Source organism: Paramisgurnus dabryanus, chromosome 3 (assembly GCF_030506205.2).
Source record: "Paramisgurnus dabryanus chromosome 3, PD_genome_1.1, whole genome shotgun sequence".
Taxonomy (NCBI): domain Eukaryota; kingdom Metazoa; phylum Chordata; class Actinopteri; order Cypriniformes; family Cobitidae; genus Paramisgurnus; species Paramisgurnus dabryanus.
Window position 1 is genome coordinate 3,141,281 of NC_133339.1, and position 15,523 is coordinate 3,156,803.

General features: G+C 34.4%; 2 protein-coding genes across 2 annotated transcripts; both read left to right on the forward strand.

The window, feature by feature from the left end:
- Positions 1-5,213: 5,213 nt before the first annotated feature.
- Positions 5,214-7,350, forward strand: LOC135733810 (ecto-ADP-ribosyltransferase 5-like). The gene is made up of 3 exons (XM_065252592.2): positions 5,214-5,335; positions 5,460-5,534; positions 5,625-7,350. The coding sequence occupies exons 2-3, from the start codon at positions 5,478-5,480 to the stop codon at positions 6,411-6,413; spliced, it is 846 nt and encodes a 281-aa protein (XP_065108664.1). The 5' UTR covers positions 5,214-5,335; positions 5,460-5,477; the 3' UTR covers positions 6,414-7,350.
- Positions 7,351-13,797: 6,447 nt separating this feature from the next.
- On the forward strand, positions 13,798-14,728 carry LOC135733748 (erythroblast NAD(P)(+)--arginine ADP-ribosyltransferase-like). Its single transcript, XM_065252537.2, has one exon. It carries the CDS (start codon positions 13,807-13,809, stop codon positions 14,512-14,514), a length of 708 nt encoding a protein of 235 aa, XP_065108609.2. The 5' UTR covers positions 13,798-13,806; the 3' UTR covers positions 14,515-14,728.
- Positions 14,729-15,523: the final 795 nt, after the last annotated feature.

The following is a 15,523-nucleotide window of genomic DNA, read 5'->3' on the forward strand; positions in this document are numbered from 1 at the left end:
TACATTGGCAACACAAGCAAAGATTAGGAGAAACGTGCAAAAGATAAAAGATGGCTATGTATGCAACTCACTAACCTCAATATGAGTGTATAATAAGTAAATCATCATGTTGCTTGTTATGCAGTTACACATAGAGCAGTAATATTATTTTTTATACAGAGATGGTACATAGCCAATTCAATACTGCGACTTAAAAAAATCCCAAATAAATCAAAACAGAAAAAAAAATTTGGTGGCAAAAATGTAGGCTAATAGTTCATAAATGTAGGCTATTCGGGAATTGAATTTGTTAGTTAACTCTTTCACCGCCAGCATTTTTAAAAAAAGTTGCCAGCCAGCGCCAGCGTTTTTCATGATTTTCACCAAAGTTTAATGCCTTCCACAAAGATATTTTCTTCTTTAAATATATAAACATATAATATACCAAATGAAAGAACAGACCCTCTGCTTTCAAAAAAAAAAAAAAAAAAAAAACGTTTCATCCTACCTTCAGTGGTTCTTTTGCAATCAGCTTTTGAATATGGGTAGGTTTCTGAAAAAACACCACATTTTGAGCAAAAAGCAGAGATAATTCCATTTTTGTGACGGACTTTTCATAGAGATCCCATTCAGAGCGATCTTTAAAACAGACACGGACATGCAGCCGCTTGCCATAGGGCAATACTTCCGGTTTTAAAAAGTTGCGGAAAATCTCGTCATTGGCGGGAAAGCGTTTTCTCTTAATTGACGAGATATCTCGTCAATGGCGGGGAAAGAGTTAAGTGCAAGGTTTTAGTAGAAAAATTTTAAGAGAATGTTAAGAAAAGATTTACCTACTGTTATAAAATAATGTAAAAAAGTAATAAAAAGTGTTTAAAAAAAAGTGTAAACAAATTGTTAAAAAAGTTTCTAGTAATAAACAACCTGCAGTTTAATGTATGCATTTTCCCCCTTACTGTACCGAAAATGAACCGAACCGTGGCTTCAAAACCGAGGTACGCACCGAACCATGATTTTTGCATACCGTTACACCCCTATGACCAGCACCTGTTTGTGCATGATGAATACTATGTGCATTTTTTATTCATTCTATTTTGACATTAACTCTTTCGCCGCCAGCATTTTTTTTTAAAGTTGCCAGCCAGCGCCAGCGTTTTTCATGATTTTCGCAAAGTTTAATGCCTTCCAGTAAATGTTCTTCTTTAAATATATAAACATACAATATATCAAATGAAAGAACAGACCCTCTGCTTTCAAAAAAAAAAAAAAAAAAAAAACGTTTAATCCTACCTTCAGTAATTCTTTTGTAATCAGCGTTTGAATATGGGTAGGTTTCTGCAAAAAACATCACATTTTGAGCAAAAATCAGAGATAATTCCATTTTTGTGACGGACTTTTCATAGAGATCCCATTCAGAGCGATCTTTAAAACAGACACGGACATGCAGCTGCTTGCCATAGGGCAATACTTCCGGGTTTAAAAAGTTGCAAAATGGCGCCACCTGGTGGATAATAGCGATATTGCGGAAAGACGGAAATACTCGTCATTGGCGGTGAAGCGTTTGCTCTTGATTGAAGAGATATCTCGTCAATCAAGAGAAAACGCTTCCCCACCAATGGCGGTGAAAGAGTTAATTGACTGTCGTATTATATGTGTACATGGACATTTCTAGTATTGTCTGTACCTTGTTTTTTATTAATACAATTTTGAAAAAAAAACAACAACCGCAATTTAATTTCCACCCTTGTATATATCACTAAATAATACATACAAATATGACAGCAGATGTGCAATATAACATTCTGAAAAACAAAATCATATTAAAAATAAAATCTATTATTACAATGAGTGACACATTTTGCATATAAGAAACTATTCTAATTTATATTCATTGTGAACCATATTTACAACTATCAATGTTTGCCCTTTTCAGTTATTTTATGATTTTACAGTATGAAAGCTTTTTAAACCATATAAAATACAATGTCACCTAATTATCTGTACGCATTTCACCACAAATACAATAATTAAAGAAACCTCTTCCATAAGATTTAAGTTAAATCGTCCACAAGTTATTAACTAGCTGTCCCTAGTTTCTAAAAAAAAAAAAAATAGTTTGGCAATATTTCTATACTACATGTTCAATTCTCAAAATAGCAATTTCTTTTCATTTATATCAGACATTTCCCTATAAGGCTCTGTATGAGATCTCTTGTCTGATTTAAACCAGTTTGACACAGCTGAATTAAAATGTGTTTTTTTTATTTTGTTATTGCAGAATTGCAAATTATTATTAGATCTGATGTATGAGAACTGAAATAAGGAACTGAAATAACTGTGCTCTTTGACACTTGTGGCACATTAAATGCACACTTATGGGGTGAAGTCAGCATGTAGCTTAAACTAGAAAAATGCATTTCCCGAGGAACTGCAAAAGTGTGCTTGCTCTGGTGCGGTCACTTACGTGATTTGTGAAAATTTTAGAATGTTTTTTATATGAAAATATATCACGATTGTCATTTTTGACAATCAAAATAAAAAGGTCCGGTCCAGCGCGACCTAACGTAAATGCGTAGTGACGTAGGGAGGTCACGTGTTACATATATGAAACGCACATTTGCGGACCATTTTAAACAATAAACTGACACAAAGACATTAATTAGTATCATTCGACATACAACAACGTAGGAACGGTCCTCTTTCAACACACTTGTAAACACTGAGGGGGAGTTTCGCGTTCGCCCTCTGTGACCTCTTGACGTCATGACGTATTGCGGGAGGTCGCGCTAGACCGGACCTAGACGAGAAATTGTGCTTTAAAAGTGTATATTTTCTATTTTGATTGTCTAAAATGACAATCGTATTGCTAGATAAGACCCTTATGCCTCATTTGGGATCGTTTAGAGTCCTTTGAAAGTGTTGAGTTAAGTATTAAGTGTTGGGCCCTTCATCCTGCAATGTTTTCCTCAAAAAACGTAATTTCTTCTCGACTGAACAGAGAAAGACATAAACATTTTGGATGACATGGTGGTGAGTAAATTATCTGGATTTTTCTTTTAAGAAAATGGACTAATCCTTTACAGTTTTTTACGATTGCTATGACAGATTTTTCAATACTTTTAACAAGTTTCCAAAACTCTTAACACAGTTAGCACTACATCCACACGTGTATGCTATACTATTAACACGTTTCTTGTTGCTTTAACACAAAATGCATACAATTAACACAAATTTAAAATGCTTTAACTTCTTTTACAGACAAGCTCAAACAAGACCAAAACAATAGATTTTGAAAGTCAAATTTACAAATGCTTTCACACAGCATGTCAAAACAGATAACATCATGTGATAAACTTCACTTATAGTCAAAGTAAACAGCTGTTCATATGATGAATTGAAACATAAATATATCCCCTGTATTTTATTCCATTGGGATTGAAAAAAAACGTATTGTACCAAATACCAATGCAAATATCAATCACAGCTGATTCCCACCTAGGAAACACACTCAGGTTCTTTCAATTGCACTACTATATGGTATACGTAAGGGATAATGTAGAGGCAGCCGGTAGTTATTGGGAAATAAGCCCCGACAGTGTGATCAGGATTGTATCACGCTGAAGGGGCTTATTTCCCAATAACTACCGGCTGCCTCTACATTATCCCGCTTATTACACGGCTACTTGCCACATAAGAAAAAAAAACTGGACATGAATATGAATTTGAAACATTTTATTGGCATATTTGTTTTAAATTAACATTTTTATCCTTCCGCGAAACTTTGCACAGATGCATAAAATGATCGTAATACCTTATTAAGATCCTCTGCTTCATACTTGTCTGTCTCCATTTTTTTCTCTTTTAGCCAGTCTTTGAGAAGTTTTAATGCCCATTCTGTATTTTTTTGTGTGTTGGCTTCGTAGCTGTCATGCTCTATTTTGTCAAGTTCAGTCTCAGTAAGCTCTCTGTGTCTTCGTGGTTGTCGAGTGTTTGTCACAAGATGGCGCCAAACAGACAGTAATCTTTATTGATCTTTATTGGCGCGGAGCGATTTTACTCGTGCAAGTAGTCCGGCTATGCGTTATTATTTTGGACCGGTTATTATTTGAAAAGAACGAACCTGCAAATGTCTCAACTGACCAATCAGAATCAAGCATTCCAGAGAGCCGTGTAATAAAGTAGAGTTAAGGAGGGCCTCTATAGGTTGATCTTGTGTGGAAAAGGAAGAATATGAGCAACAAAAAAATAAGATGTCTGCACGAGTCAACGGAAGACCACCAGGACAAGGGAGAGGTTTTCCTCCAGTCCCACCTGGATGCAATAGATGGTGCAAAAGACATGGCAAAAGATTCCTCACAAGATGCCTTGCCAGAGAAGATATCAGGTGTAATGCGAATGAGAACATGTGGCCAAATAAAAACGCAATAGATAAGATGATAGGATTTTCCTTTGACGTTATTTTTCAGTGGCTTTCTCTGTTTGTATTTTTTGTATTTTTACTTTTTTTACTATAAATGGAAGTAATATTGAATATGTTTGTTATCTTGCAGTAATGTCCTGTTGTAAATACTGTAAAGTCTTTACTGCAACAATTCTGTCTACTTTTTTTCATAAACCGTACTCTAAGATGGATGATTCATTTTTGTCTTGAATTACTGTAGCAAAACAAACATAATGCATGCATTTACTAAACCCAACTAAACAAAAATATAAACAAGTTTTCAAAAGAAACTGCAGTGCAAAACTCAGTCTATAATCAATTCAATCTACTGTCTATTGTATAAGGACAGACTTACACATAACGGTATTACTAGTTGATTCTGAGACATGTTTACAGTGTTTTTGTAAACAGTGTGAGAGTTTAGTTTACAATGTGTGTTTTTGAGGATAAAATTAACTGTTTTGCCAGTTGTGTGTTTTAGGTGTGTTAGTGCGTTAAGAGTTTAGAAAATTTGTTAAAAGTATTGAAAAAAGTGTCATAGCAATCGTAAAAAACTGTAATAATAAGAAAACTTATGAAGAACAAGTCATTTAAAAAAAACTGCCAGATATTGACAGACATAACTGTATCATATGATTTCCTAATGTTTATAAAGCAAACTTTGAATATCTCTGAATATTAAATGGGTGTTGTTCATTTTTCTTCATAGCCTTTGGACCCCCCCCCCCCACACACACTACTTTCAAATATAAAACCCTCAGTTTGTTCCTCATTGCCACTCTGCAGATGTGATCTCAACAGTTTGCATCGTTTCAGCATAATTACTTTACTAAACCATAGCTTTGATATACTTGTTACTCTATTCATCAAACACTGGAACATAAGTCGCCTGAAGGTCGTAATATCTAAAAAAAGGTTAGTTACTGTAAATGTTTTTGTTTTACATTTAACATTTTTTGTTATTTATTTTTTTAAAGTAAAAATGGCTCTAACAATTTTTTTTTACTGTACTATATTCATATCTGATTTCCATTCAAAGGATTCAGACTAAATCAGGATGTTGACCACTGCAGCTCTTTTTCTCATTGTCGCCAGTAAAGTTGTCCAAGGACAGGTAAGATTGAATTATGAATTGACAATTACTGTATGATCAACATGATAACAATAGATATGAATTTATTATTATTTTATCCCATTGCTATAGGATAACAATCAAGCTGTTCTATCCCAAGCACCAACATATCCATTAAGTATGTCAGAATATTCAGTTGATGACCGGTATGATGGTTGTACAGAGAAGATGGCAAACCTGGTGGAGACAAAATATCTATCTGAAGAAATCACTGCTAACATATCAGGCTTTGGAACTGCTTGGAAGACCAGTGAAGGAAAAATCCCTGAACCAAAAGATAACTTAAATAGAAACCATTTAATTGCCATTTCCGTGTTCACTGGTCATACCGTATATAAACAATTCAATCAGGATGTTAGGAGTGGTAAACTTAATTACAAAAACATGAAATACGCATGGTATTCACTTTACTTTTTGTTGACAGAAGCGACACAGATTTTAAAGAAAACACAACAGGGATGTAAATCAACTTATGGTGGTACCAGTGTTAGGTTTAATGAGAATGTTCTGCACAAAGAGATTCGTTCTGGCGTATTTGCAACCTCTTATCTTGAACGTAAAGAAGCAACCAATTTTGGAAATGAATCTTGTTTTGAAGTCACGACTTGTTATGGTGCTGAGGTGACAAAATACTCTGAGGTTCCTTCCCAGAAAGAGGTGCTGATTCCCCCATATGAGACATTTAAAGTGACTGAAATCAAGCATGACTGGTGTAAGACTGTGTTTGTGGTGAAAAGCTCTGGAATAACAAGTGACTTAAACTGTGCAGTTGGATCAGTCGAGTCCCAGATATCTCACAGATGTCTGTCGCTTTGGCTGACTAACTTTTACATCTTCGTTCATTTCTCTTTATTATACTAAATATTACTTTAACTTCTTATAAAGCCACACACATAACATACAGGAAAAAATATACCCTGTCCATGAATTAAGAATTTATTTCTACAGTTAATTAATACATGATTTTAACAAGCTAGCTCCTTATTTTTGGGAAATCATTCCCATGCTTTATTTGATCATTTCTACGTTTTAGGTAAACCGTGTGCATGCTATTTTTTACCAATTTCTGCCAGCAAATTCATACATTTATTGTCTTTTTACTGTGCAGTGATGCAACTTCTTATCCAACCTAAAAGACTGTTTTGGTTGTTTGTCCATTCCCCCAAATAGGACCAACAGATGAGTTAACTAAATTAGCACCTCTACGGAGCAGGTAAAAATATATAAATATATTAGGGTATGAAATTATATTTCGGGGTATCATTTTGCTATGCTTACATGCATTGGGTTATGATTATCAATTTAAACTCACACAATACCTTGGCTGCGTTCAGCCTCAACAAAACATTGCACAACGTTTATTAAACAGAAACAGTGATGCGTTGAACTCCCTGTTGTGATGACACAAGAGTTGCAAATACGGTAGCTGAGAAGGCCATGCTTTGTGTTATTTTTTAAATGTTTCTGGAGCCTGATGAAATCATTATAAATACGTGTGTAATACTGTAAAATACGCTCGCACACTGTTTTGAACTTGAACTAGGTGTTTCAAAACTTCTTGTAAACATGTTTTTGCCCTCCAGTTTTTGCAGCTTGTTTGCGACCCTGAATTAATTTGCGTTGCTATTGGTAGATTGCGTTGGACATTATGGAAATCAGCTGTTGCGCCTGTGTTTTTTAATTTGTGCCTTTTTAGTAAATAACCTGCAGATATTTCCACTCCCATCTGTGCTTTTTTTGGAATCGCACTTAATTTGTGCTCCCGTGCTTAATTTTCTCTGTTTAGTAAATCTGGCCCTAAAACTAACTCTTAAATACATTTTATTACTTGGTAAGGTGTTCTGCATGTTACGTAAGGGATAATGTAGAGGCAGCCGGTAGTTATTGGGAAATAAGCCCCGACAGTGTGATCAGGACCCGACGCGAAGCGGAGGGTCTTGTATCACACTGAAGTGGCTTATTTCCCAATAACTACCGGCTGCCTCTACATTATCCCGCTTATTACACGGCTACTTGCCACATAAGAAAAAAAACTGGACATGAATATGAATTTGAAACATTTTATTGGCATATTTGTTTTAAATTAACATTTTTATCCTTCCGCGAAACTTTGCACAGATGCATAAAATGATCGTAATACCTTATTAAGATCCTCTGCTTCATACTTGTCTGTCTCCATTTTTTTCTCTTTTGGCCAGTCTTTGAGAAGTTTTAATGCCCATTCTGTATTTTTTTGTGTGTTGGCTTCGTAGCTGTCATGCTCTATTTTGTCAAGTTCAGTCTCAGTAAGCTCTCTGTGTCTTGTCGTGGTTGTCGAGTGTTTGTCACAAGATGGCGCCAAACAGACAGTAATCTTTATTGATCTTTATTGGCGCGGAGCGATTTTACTCGTGCAAGTAGTACCGGCTATGCGTTATTATTTTGGAGCGGTTATTATTTGAAAAGAACGAAACTGCAAATGTCTCAACTGACCAATCAGAATCAAGCATTCCAGAGAGCCGTGTAATAAATGTAGTTAAAAACTACATAAAACACTGAAGTACAGCATTTTTTAATACTTTAAATATAAAGCATAAAACTCTTCTTAAGAATCTTTTTTCATTTTTTTGTGGGTCCCATGTTTGGTTTTAAAAAAATTTTACCATTGCAAAAGTCATAACATTTTAGATAAAATGCACATTTTAATTATGTCCCCAGGATTTACCCAACAACCCCCTCCCCCCAAATTTTTTTTTTAGGAATATTCCACAAGTCACATTTTCAAGAGAAACTTACATAATCTGGTCTTCTGAAGGCCATGTGAATATCAAAAGTCTTTTTTCTCATTTTCTTTTGAGTATATTTTATGATTTTGATGCTATGAATGTAAATGTTAATCTAAATGTTAAGTCATGTTACCTATATCATTTCTTTGATGTTTTCGATTTATTTTAAATAAAAGTAAAAAATGGTAAATCCCGAGAATTTTCTCGGTGTCTTCATGCTATTAGCACATATTTAATGCAGCTATTTCTCTTGTATTTGCTAAATCTTTGCTAAAAACTGTTACTTTCAGTCCTGTTACCAAAATGCCATGTTAAAAAATAAAGTAGTTATCCATGATTGACTGATAATCATTGTTGCCGTGACTGTTAATCAGTCAGTCACAGAAGTGGTGAAAATGCTGTTTGTCTCATGTAACCAATAAACAATATCCATATATTGACGCTCACGTTTCATGTTTCTTTTAAGCACATCCACTGTAAAAAAAATGCAGCATGAAGTTAAAACAACTTGGTTGACGTGACGTTTTTTCCAACATATCCCAAACCACAAGGACAACGAATCAAATAAATCACTACACATGTGATTTATTTGATTCGTTGTTCTTGTGGTTTGGGATATGTTGGAAAAACATCACGTCAACTTTAAGGTGCAGTGTGTAATTTTTAGAAGGATCTCTTGACAGAAACGCTAAATAATATACAAAACTATATTATCAGGGGTGTATAAAGACCTTTCATAATGAACCATTATGTGTTTATTGCCTTAGAATGACACGTTTTATCTACATACACAGAGGGTCCCCTTACATGGAAGCCGCCATTTTGTGCAGCCATGTTTCTACAGAAGCCCTTAACAGACAAACTTTTTTACTAAGTTGTCTTCAACGATGACATGTTTGTCCGGTAGCGGCTACAGTAGTTTCTCTATGTGTTTCAAAAGCAAGAGGTAAGCAGTGGACTGAGCCATTGGTTGCAATTCACAACCTCACCACTAGATGCCGCTAAAATTTACACACTGCACCTTTAAACACAGAATTAGTGAACACAAAAGTTCAATTAGAAGAAGAGATATGAATTACCTGGTAGCTACCCATTTTAATGCACTTAATCATGACATTTCCTCCTTACGTTTTTGTGGAATTTAAAAGGTTAATATGCCACCTAGAGGTGGAGATATTGATTTACTACTGCAGAGACGTGAACTCTTTTGGATTTATACTCTTCAAACATTATCACCCTTAGGGTTAAATGATGAAGCACTATTTAATGTGATGCTTTGAACTGTGGATTATACTGTACTTGTATAGGGATGTTGTTTCAGGATCCATATGATATCATGTGTTTATTGATTGGGCTATAATCATGTGACGATTCTGAACTATGTACTTATCACGTGACTTGATGTTTCTCCATTGTGATTGGTCAGTTGTCCATTTTAAATTTGATGTTGTTTGTCACAAGTTGTAGTTGCCTGAGGAAGATCAATCGATCGAAACGTTGCAACATTTATTAATTTTTTTCAGCAAGCAGATAGTGTGCGGGAATTGCTTTTCATGTTATGAGGCTTTCTGTCTTCTTATCCCACGCACCTATCTATTCACTTCAGGTGTGCAATGCTAATTTGTTTAAAATTTATCTTAAAAAAAATACAGAAAAATGCACACCGCTCCACATTTTTCTGGTAACAACAATCACCGGATCCAAACATTTTCGGCATGCAAGCAATTATTGTGTGCATTTTACATGCTGTTTTAGCACAATTGTACATCCTGGATGATGGTACAACACTGGCACCGAGGGGTGTTTGACCCCAGAGTCATAAACCGTTCCCGTTCTGTACATTAAAAAAGCTTCTTTCGACAGTAATCGTGCCTGAAACAAAGCTATCAAACCGCGAATAAAAACTGTTGCTTGTTCATTATCTTGTGGTAAACTGTGAATGATCTTATAAAACAGGCATTACAGAACAAATGTGGGTGTCTGATCAGCCTTTCAAATCACTTAGGATGGGTGAAAAATTGGGGGCCGGTCATTTAAGCATGTGATTTTAGCTTGCTTTGGTATGGGCACAATGATAAGATGTTTTTCAAAGCACAACAGAAAATATTTGTTATAAAGTTTTTAAAAAACTATGATCACCAGATAACCATGATGACCCTTGCAAACCTTTATTAAAGGGATAGTTCACCCAAAAATGAAAATTCTGTCATCATTTAGTCACTTTCATGTTGTTACAAACCCGCATAAATTTCTTTGTTCTGATGAACACAAAGGAAGATATTTTGAGAAATGTTTGTGATCAAACCGTTTGTGGACCCCATTTACTTCCATAGTATTCTTTTTCCCTACTATGGAACTGAATGGGGTCCACAAACGGTTTGATCACAAACATTTCTCAAAATATCTTCCTTTGTGTTCATCAGAACAAAGAAATTTATGTGGCTTTGTAACAGCATGACAGTGAGTAAATTATGACAGAATTTTTATTTTTGGGTGAACTATCCCTTTAATACAGGACTGGGATATTTATACTTTAGTAAAATACTTTAGTGATATCTATACTTTAGAATAACCAGGTTTAAACAGATGTTAAAATGACTAAAAGGCATTTTTTGAAAAAAAAAACCTCAAAAACCTTTTGCTTCCTCTTTAGTCAATGTGTATTATGCTGAACCTGTATGTTTATCTTCTTGTTAACCATAGTCTCTCACCATTCTTACCACATGATATACTAATTCTCATTACAGGCTTTCTGATCATTTATTTAACACTTTATTTAAAGTAATGTTTCGATTACAAATATTTGATACAATCCTGCATACTATAAAATTATAAACATTACAAATAATTTAACGTTAAGCTAGGATGACCAGAATTTTCAAAGGATGGACAGACACGATTCGAAATACTGATATACTTAAACTGTGACCGTGGGTTATTTTTTTCCATGGGTTAAATTGTATTTGTGCATAAATAATATTCAAGTGCTTGATGCAAACTATCACACAATAGAAGATTTTTCACATATCCAGTTTAGCTGGTTTATAGCAAGCTTGTTTGAGGGAGGTTTGAGGGAGACATTTACTTGATCAAGCTGGTCTTACCTGCACTTTAGAAATGCCTGGGTTTTTAAAAATAATAAAGTTAATAAAAAATTGTTTTTTGTTACAGAAATCTAGATTTACAGTATGTTTCTGCAACCTGAGAAAACTACAATAACTTGCTTTAAATGGACTTTTGGTAAAGTATGTGTCAGGGCCCTGTTTGGCATCATGGATTTGATTAAGAGTAAACTTTTATTGGTTTTTAATAAAGTCTTTGGCAAACAACTAAGATCTTCAATTACTTAGATTTACAATAACGTTTACATGTTCAATTCTCAAAACACCACACAATTTACTCTATTCAGTCATTTTATCTGAACTTGCTCCGTAAGACTTTGTATAATATCTATTGTATGATATAAATCATGAGAATATGATCTATTAACTTTCTATAGATATTTATGTAAAGCTGCTTTGCTACATACCTTCATAGAAGAGCTATTGAAATAAAATGTAATTTGCTGACTGACCATTGCGGTGTTGAGCTGACGTTTCAAGTCATTATTTTTTTTTTTTGCTGTAATTACAGCATTTCAACTCTCCGAAAGTATCTCATGTTATATTCGTGCCTGAGACAAAGCTGTCAAACCACGGACAGAAACTGTTGCTTGTTCATTTCCTGTGGCAAAGTTTAGCCCCTCTTTATTGACAGCAGGCCAAATTGGCTTATCATTATGTTTTATTAATATATAAAATAGTTGTGAGATACAGAAAGTGTTAAACCTGGTTACATCCAATGCCCTCTGTCTACTTTTTGTCATGTTGAGCTTTCCAAATCATTAACAATTATTAGATCTGGTGTATGAGAAGTTTAACAAGAATGTTGTTTCACCTGTAAGAATGAGAATAAATAATAAAATATTGCTGCAATTGAACACCTGTGGCACATTACAGTCACCTGTATGGTGTGAAGTAAACATGTAGCTTAAAAAAGTGAAGGATCTTAATGTCAAAAGCCATGTGCTTTCAAACACAGGACAAAAGAGCAAACAGAGATCATAAGCCATGTGCTTTAACAGAAAAACACAACACAATTAAAGGATATAAACATAGAAGAGACATGAGTTTAAGCATAAAGTGTGGGTCCTGACACCTGGCACAAGAACCAAGATAGTTTGTCTCCCTTTAAATAATGGACAAAGTAATGTTTAATAAAAAGAGATCTAATGAGACCATTAGGCAAGACCTGTTAAACTGAATCTTAACCTAGGATCTGTAAGAACAAACAATTTTGGTAGTTGGATCTTTACAAGTCTATCTGTGCTTCACAAAATCCTGACACAGATAAATGAAGAACTGTGATGTAATTCTCAAATGCTCATTTAATATTCAGATGTGATCGGTTTCTTAAAGGTCCCGTTTTTCCTGATCCAATTTTTCAAACTTTAGTGTAATACCTGCAAAATGATAAAGCTCAAAGTTCAATGCCAGGCGATGTATTTTTTTACAGAATTCCCCTTTTAAAGCCTACAGCCACTGGCCAGTTTTGACTACAGCCCTCTACTTCCCAAATTAATGACGTCAATAAAAGAGTTTTTTACTAAGCTCTACCCACAGGAATATGTCAGTCGCCAGCTTTGGTTTAAACAGCTCTGCTAAGCTCATCTTCTGGTCGAATCACAACACACTAAACAAACTACACAATCAAAACTTTATAATACAAGGAAAACATCAGCCTGTTTTTAGGACACAAAACATGAACACACAGCGTACCATAAACACAATCATAGCTTCAAAAACACAGACAAAATGGGACCTTTCAGAACTGATGATGTTTCTTAGTTTGTCTTTGACCCGCCTACTACTTTCAGAAAGTATAAAACCCTTTGAGATTGTTCCTCATTGCCACTCTTTCTTTATGCATACAGGTATGATATCTTAACATACACTTTTATTACTTTACTGAACTTAAACTTAATACTATATTTATCAAATTCTGTAATAATCACCTGATTAGATATTCACAGAAATATGCTTGCTTTAAAAAGTTAAAATGTTTAAAATGTCTCTTTCAACAAATTGTTAAAAAACTCGGAACAGTGTGCACAGTTTAGTATTGTGCAAAAAATGTGAATGAGTAACACAATATTGTATTTGTTGTCTTTTGCAGTTTCTTGACTTTATTGTATTCATACCTGATCTCCATTCGTTGTGCATCTGAGGATTCAGACTACATCATGATGTTGATCACTGCAGCTCTTATTCTCATTGTCTCCAGTAATGTTGTCCTAGGAAAGGTAAGACTGAATTAAGAGTCTGTATATTAGTATACAGTCATGATTACATTATTACTAAGCATATTAAAATGTTTCTCATTGGATATAGGATGACAGACTGGGTATTAAAACATTTAAAACATTATTATTACAGGGATATCCATTAAATATGGCAGAGGATTCAGTTGATGACCGGTATGATGGCTGTACAGAGAAGATTGAAAAATTGGTGGAGACAAAATATCTAACCGAAGAAATCCGTGCTAACACATCAGGCTTTGGAAAAGTTTGGGAAAACAGTACAAATAACATCCCTGGACCAAAAGACAATCTGCAAAAAAAACATTTAATTGCCATTTCTGTGTATACTGGTGTTATAGTATACAGTAAATTCAATCAGGATGTTAGGACCGATAAACAGAAATACAAAGACAAGACATACAAATGGTATTCGCTTCATTTTTGGTTGACACGAGCAATACAGACTCTAAAGAAAACGCAACAGGGATGCAAGTCAACTTTTCGTGGTACCAGTGTTACATTTGATGGTGCCAAGAACACAGAGATTCGTTTTGGCCAATTTGCGTCCTCCTCTCTTTATCTTAATTTAACAACTAATTTTGGAAATGAATCTTGTTTTGAAATCAAAACTTGTCACGGTGTTGATGTGTCAAAATACTCCCAGTTTCCTAATCAGAAAGAGGTGCTGATTCCCCTGTATGAGACATTTAATGTTACTAATATCAGGACAGGTCAGAAGGGTGACTGGTGTAAGACTGTGTTTGAGTTGAATAGCACTGGTATAAAAAGTAACTTAAACTGTGCAGTGGCATCAGTCAAGCCCAAGAAATATCACAATGTAATTATCTCTGACTGATCAGCCTTTACAATTTTTCATTTCAATTTAAGCATGGCTTTTATATAAAGGTTAAGGATTCCAGCTTTAAGTAGTTTATCTGAATGATAATATTTTAGGTTTTTTTTCTCGATTATATGAAGAGTTAAATGCATTTCTTGCATATTTAGCTGTTCTGTCGCTTACGTACACTGTAAAAAAAATCTTTGCTGCCTTAAATTGTTTAGTTTAATCAACTCGGATTTACTATTATTTACCTTGACTAGAAATGAGTTGTCATAAATTACAAAATATAGTTGAAATAAGTCAGTGTTGTAGCAACTCATCTCTTGTCAAGATAAAAAATAGTAGGTACAATAGAAATGACTTGTAAATCTGAGTTGATTAAACATAAAAAATAAGAAGCAAATAATTTTTTACAGTGTACACAACTTTCCATCCTGCTTTTAAAACTAAAGAATGTCTTATAAAAAATCTAGTTTTTACAAATTTTAAACTATAAGAACAATCCAAAAGCATGTTAGGTACTGCGTGAATAAATTTCCCCTATAGTTTTTTTTATGTAGTTCTGCAGCTAACAAACCCTGATAACCCTGATGCCCCAGAGTCATCTTGACCGGTACTACTTAGGTTTAATGCTTTACTTCACTGTCTGGTTTCTCATGCTATGTTTGAATTTGAATAAAATATTTCAAATGTATATTTTGTGTCAAATTCTTATCATATATATTTATGCATTTGGCAGACGCTTTTATCCAAAGAGACTTACAGTTCATTACAAACTATAATTTTTTATCAGTATGCGTGTTCCCTGGGACACCATGACCTTCTGCTGAGCTATACAGGAACACTTATGTGACAAGTAGTTGTTCATTTACTCACCCTCATACAATCAAGGGCGTAACTTTGGGTCTACGATTGGGGGGGTTAAACTCGCGGCATATTTATTTATTTATTGAATCATTTTCTTGTGTAAAAGGTAACATGCTAATTTGCCGTTCCTGTATTAGAACTACATTTGTGATACTTT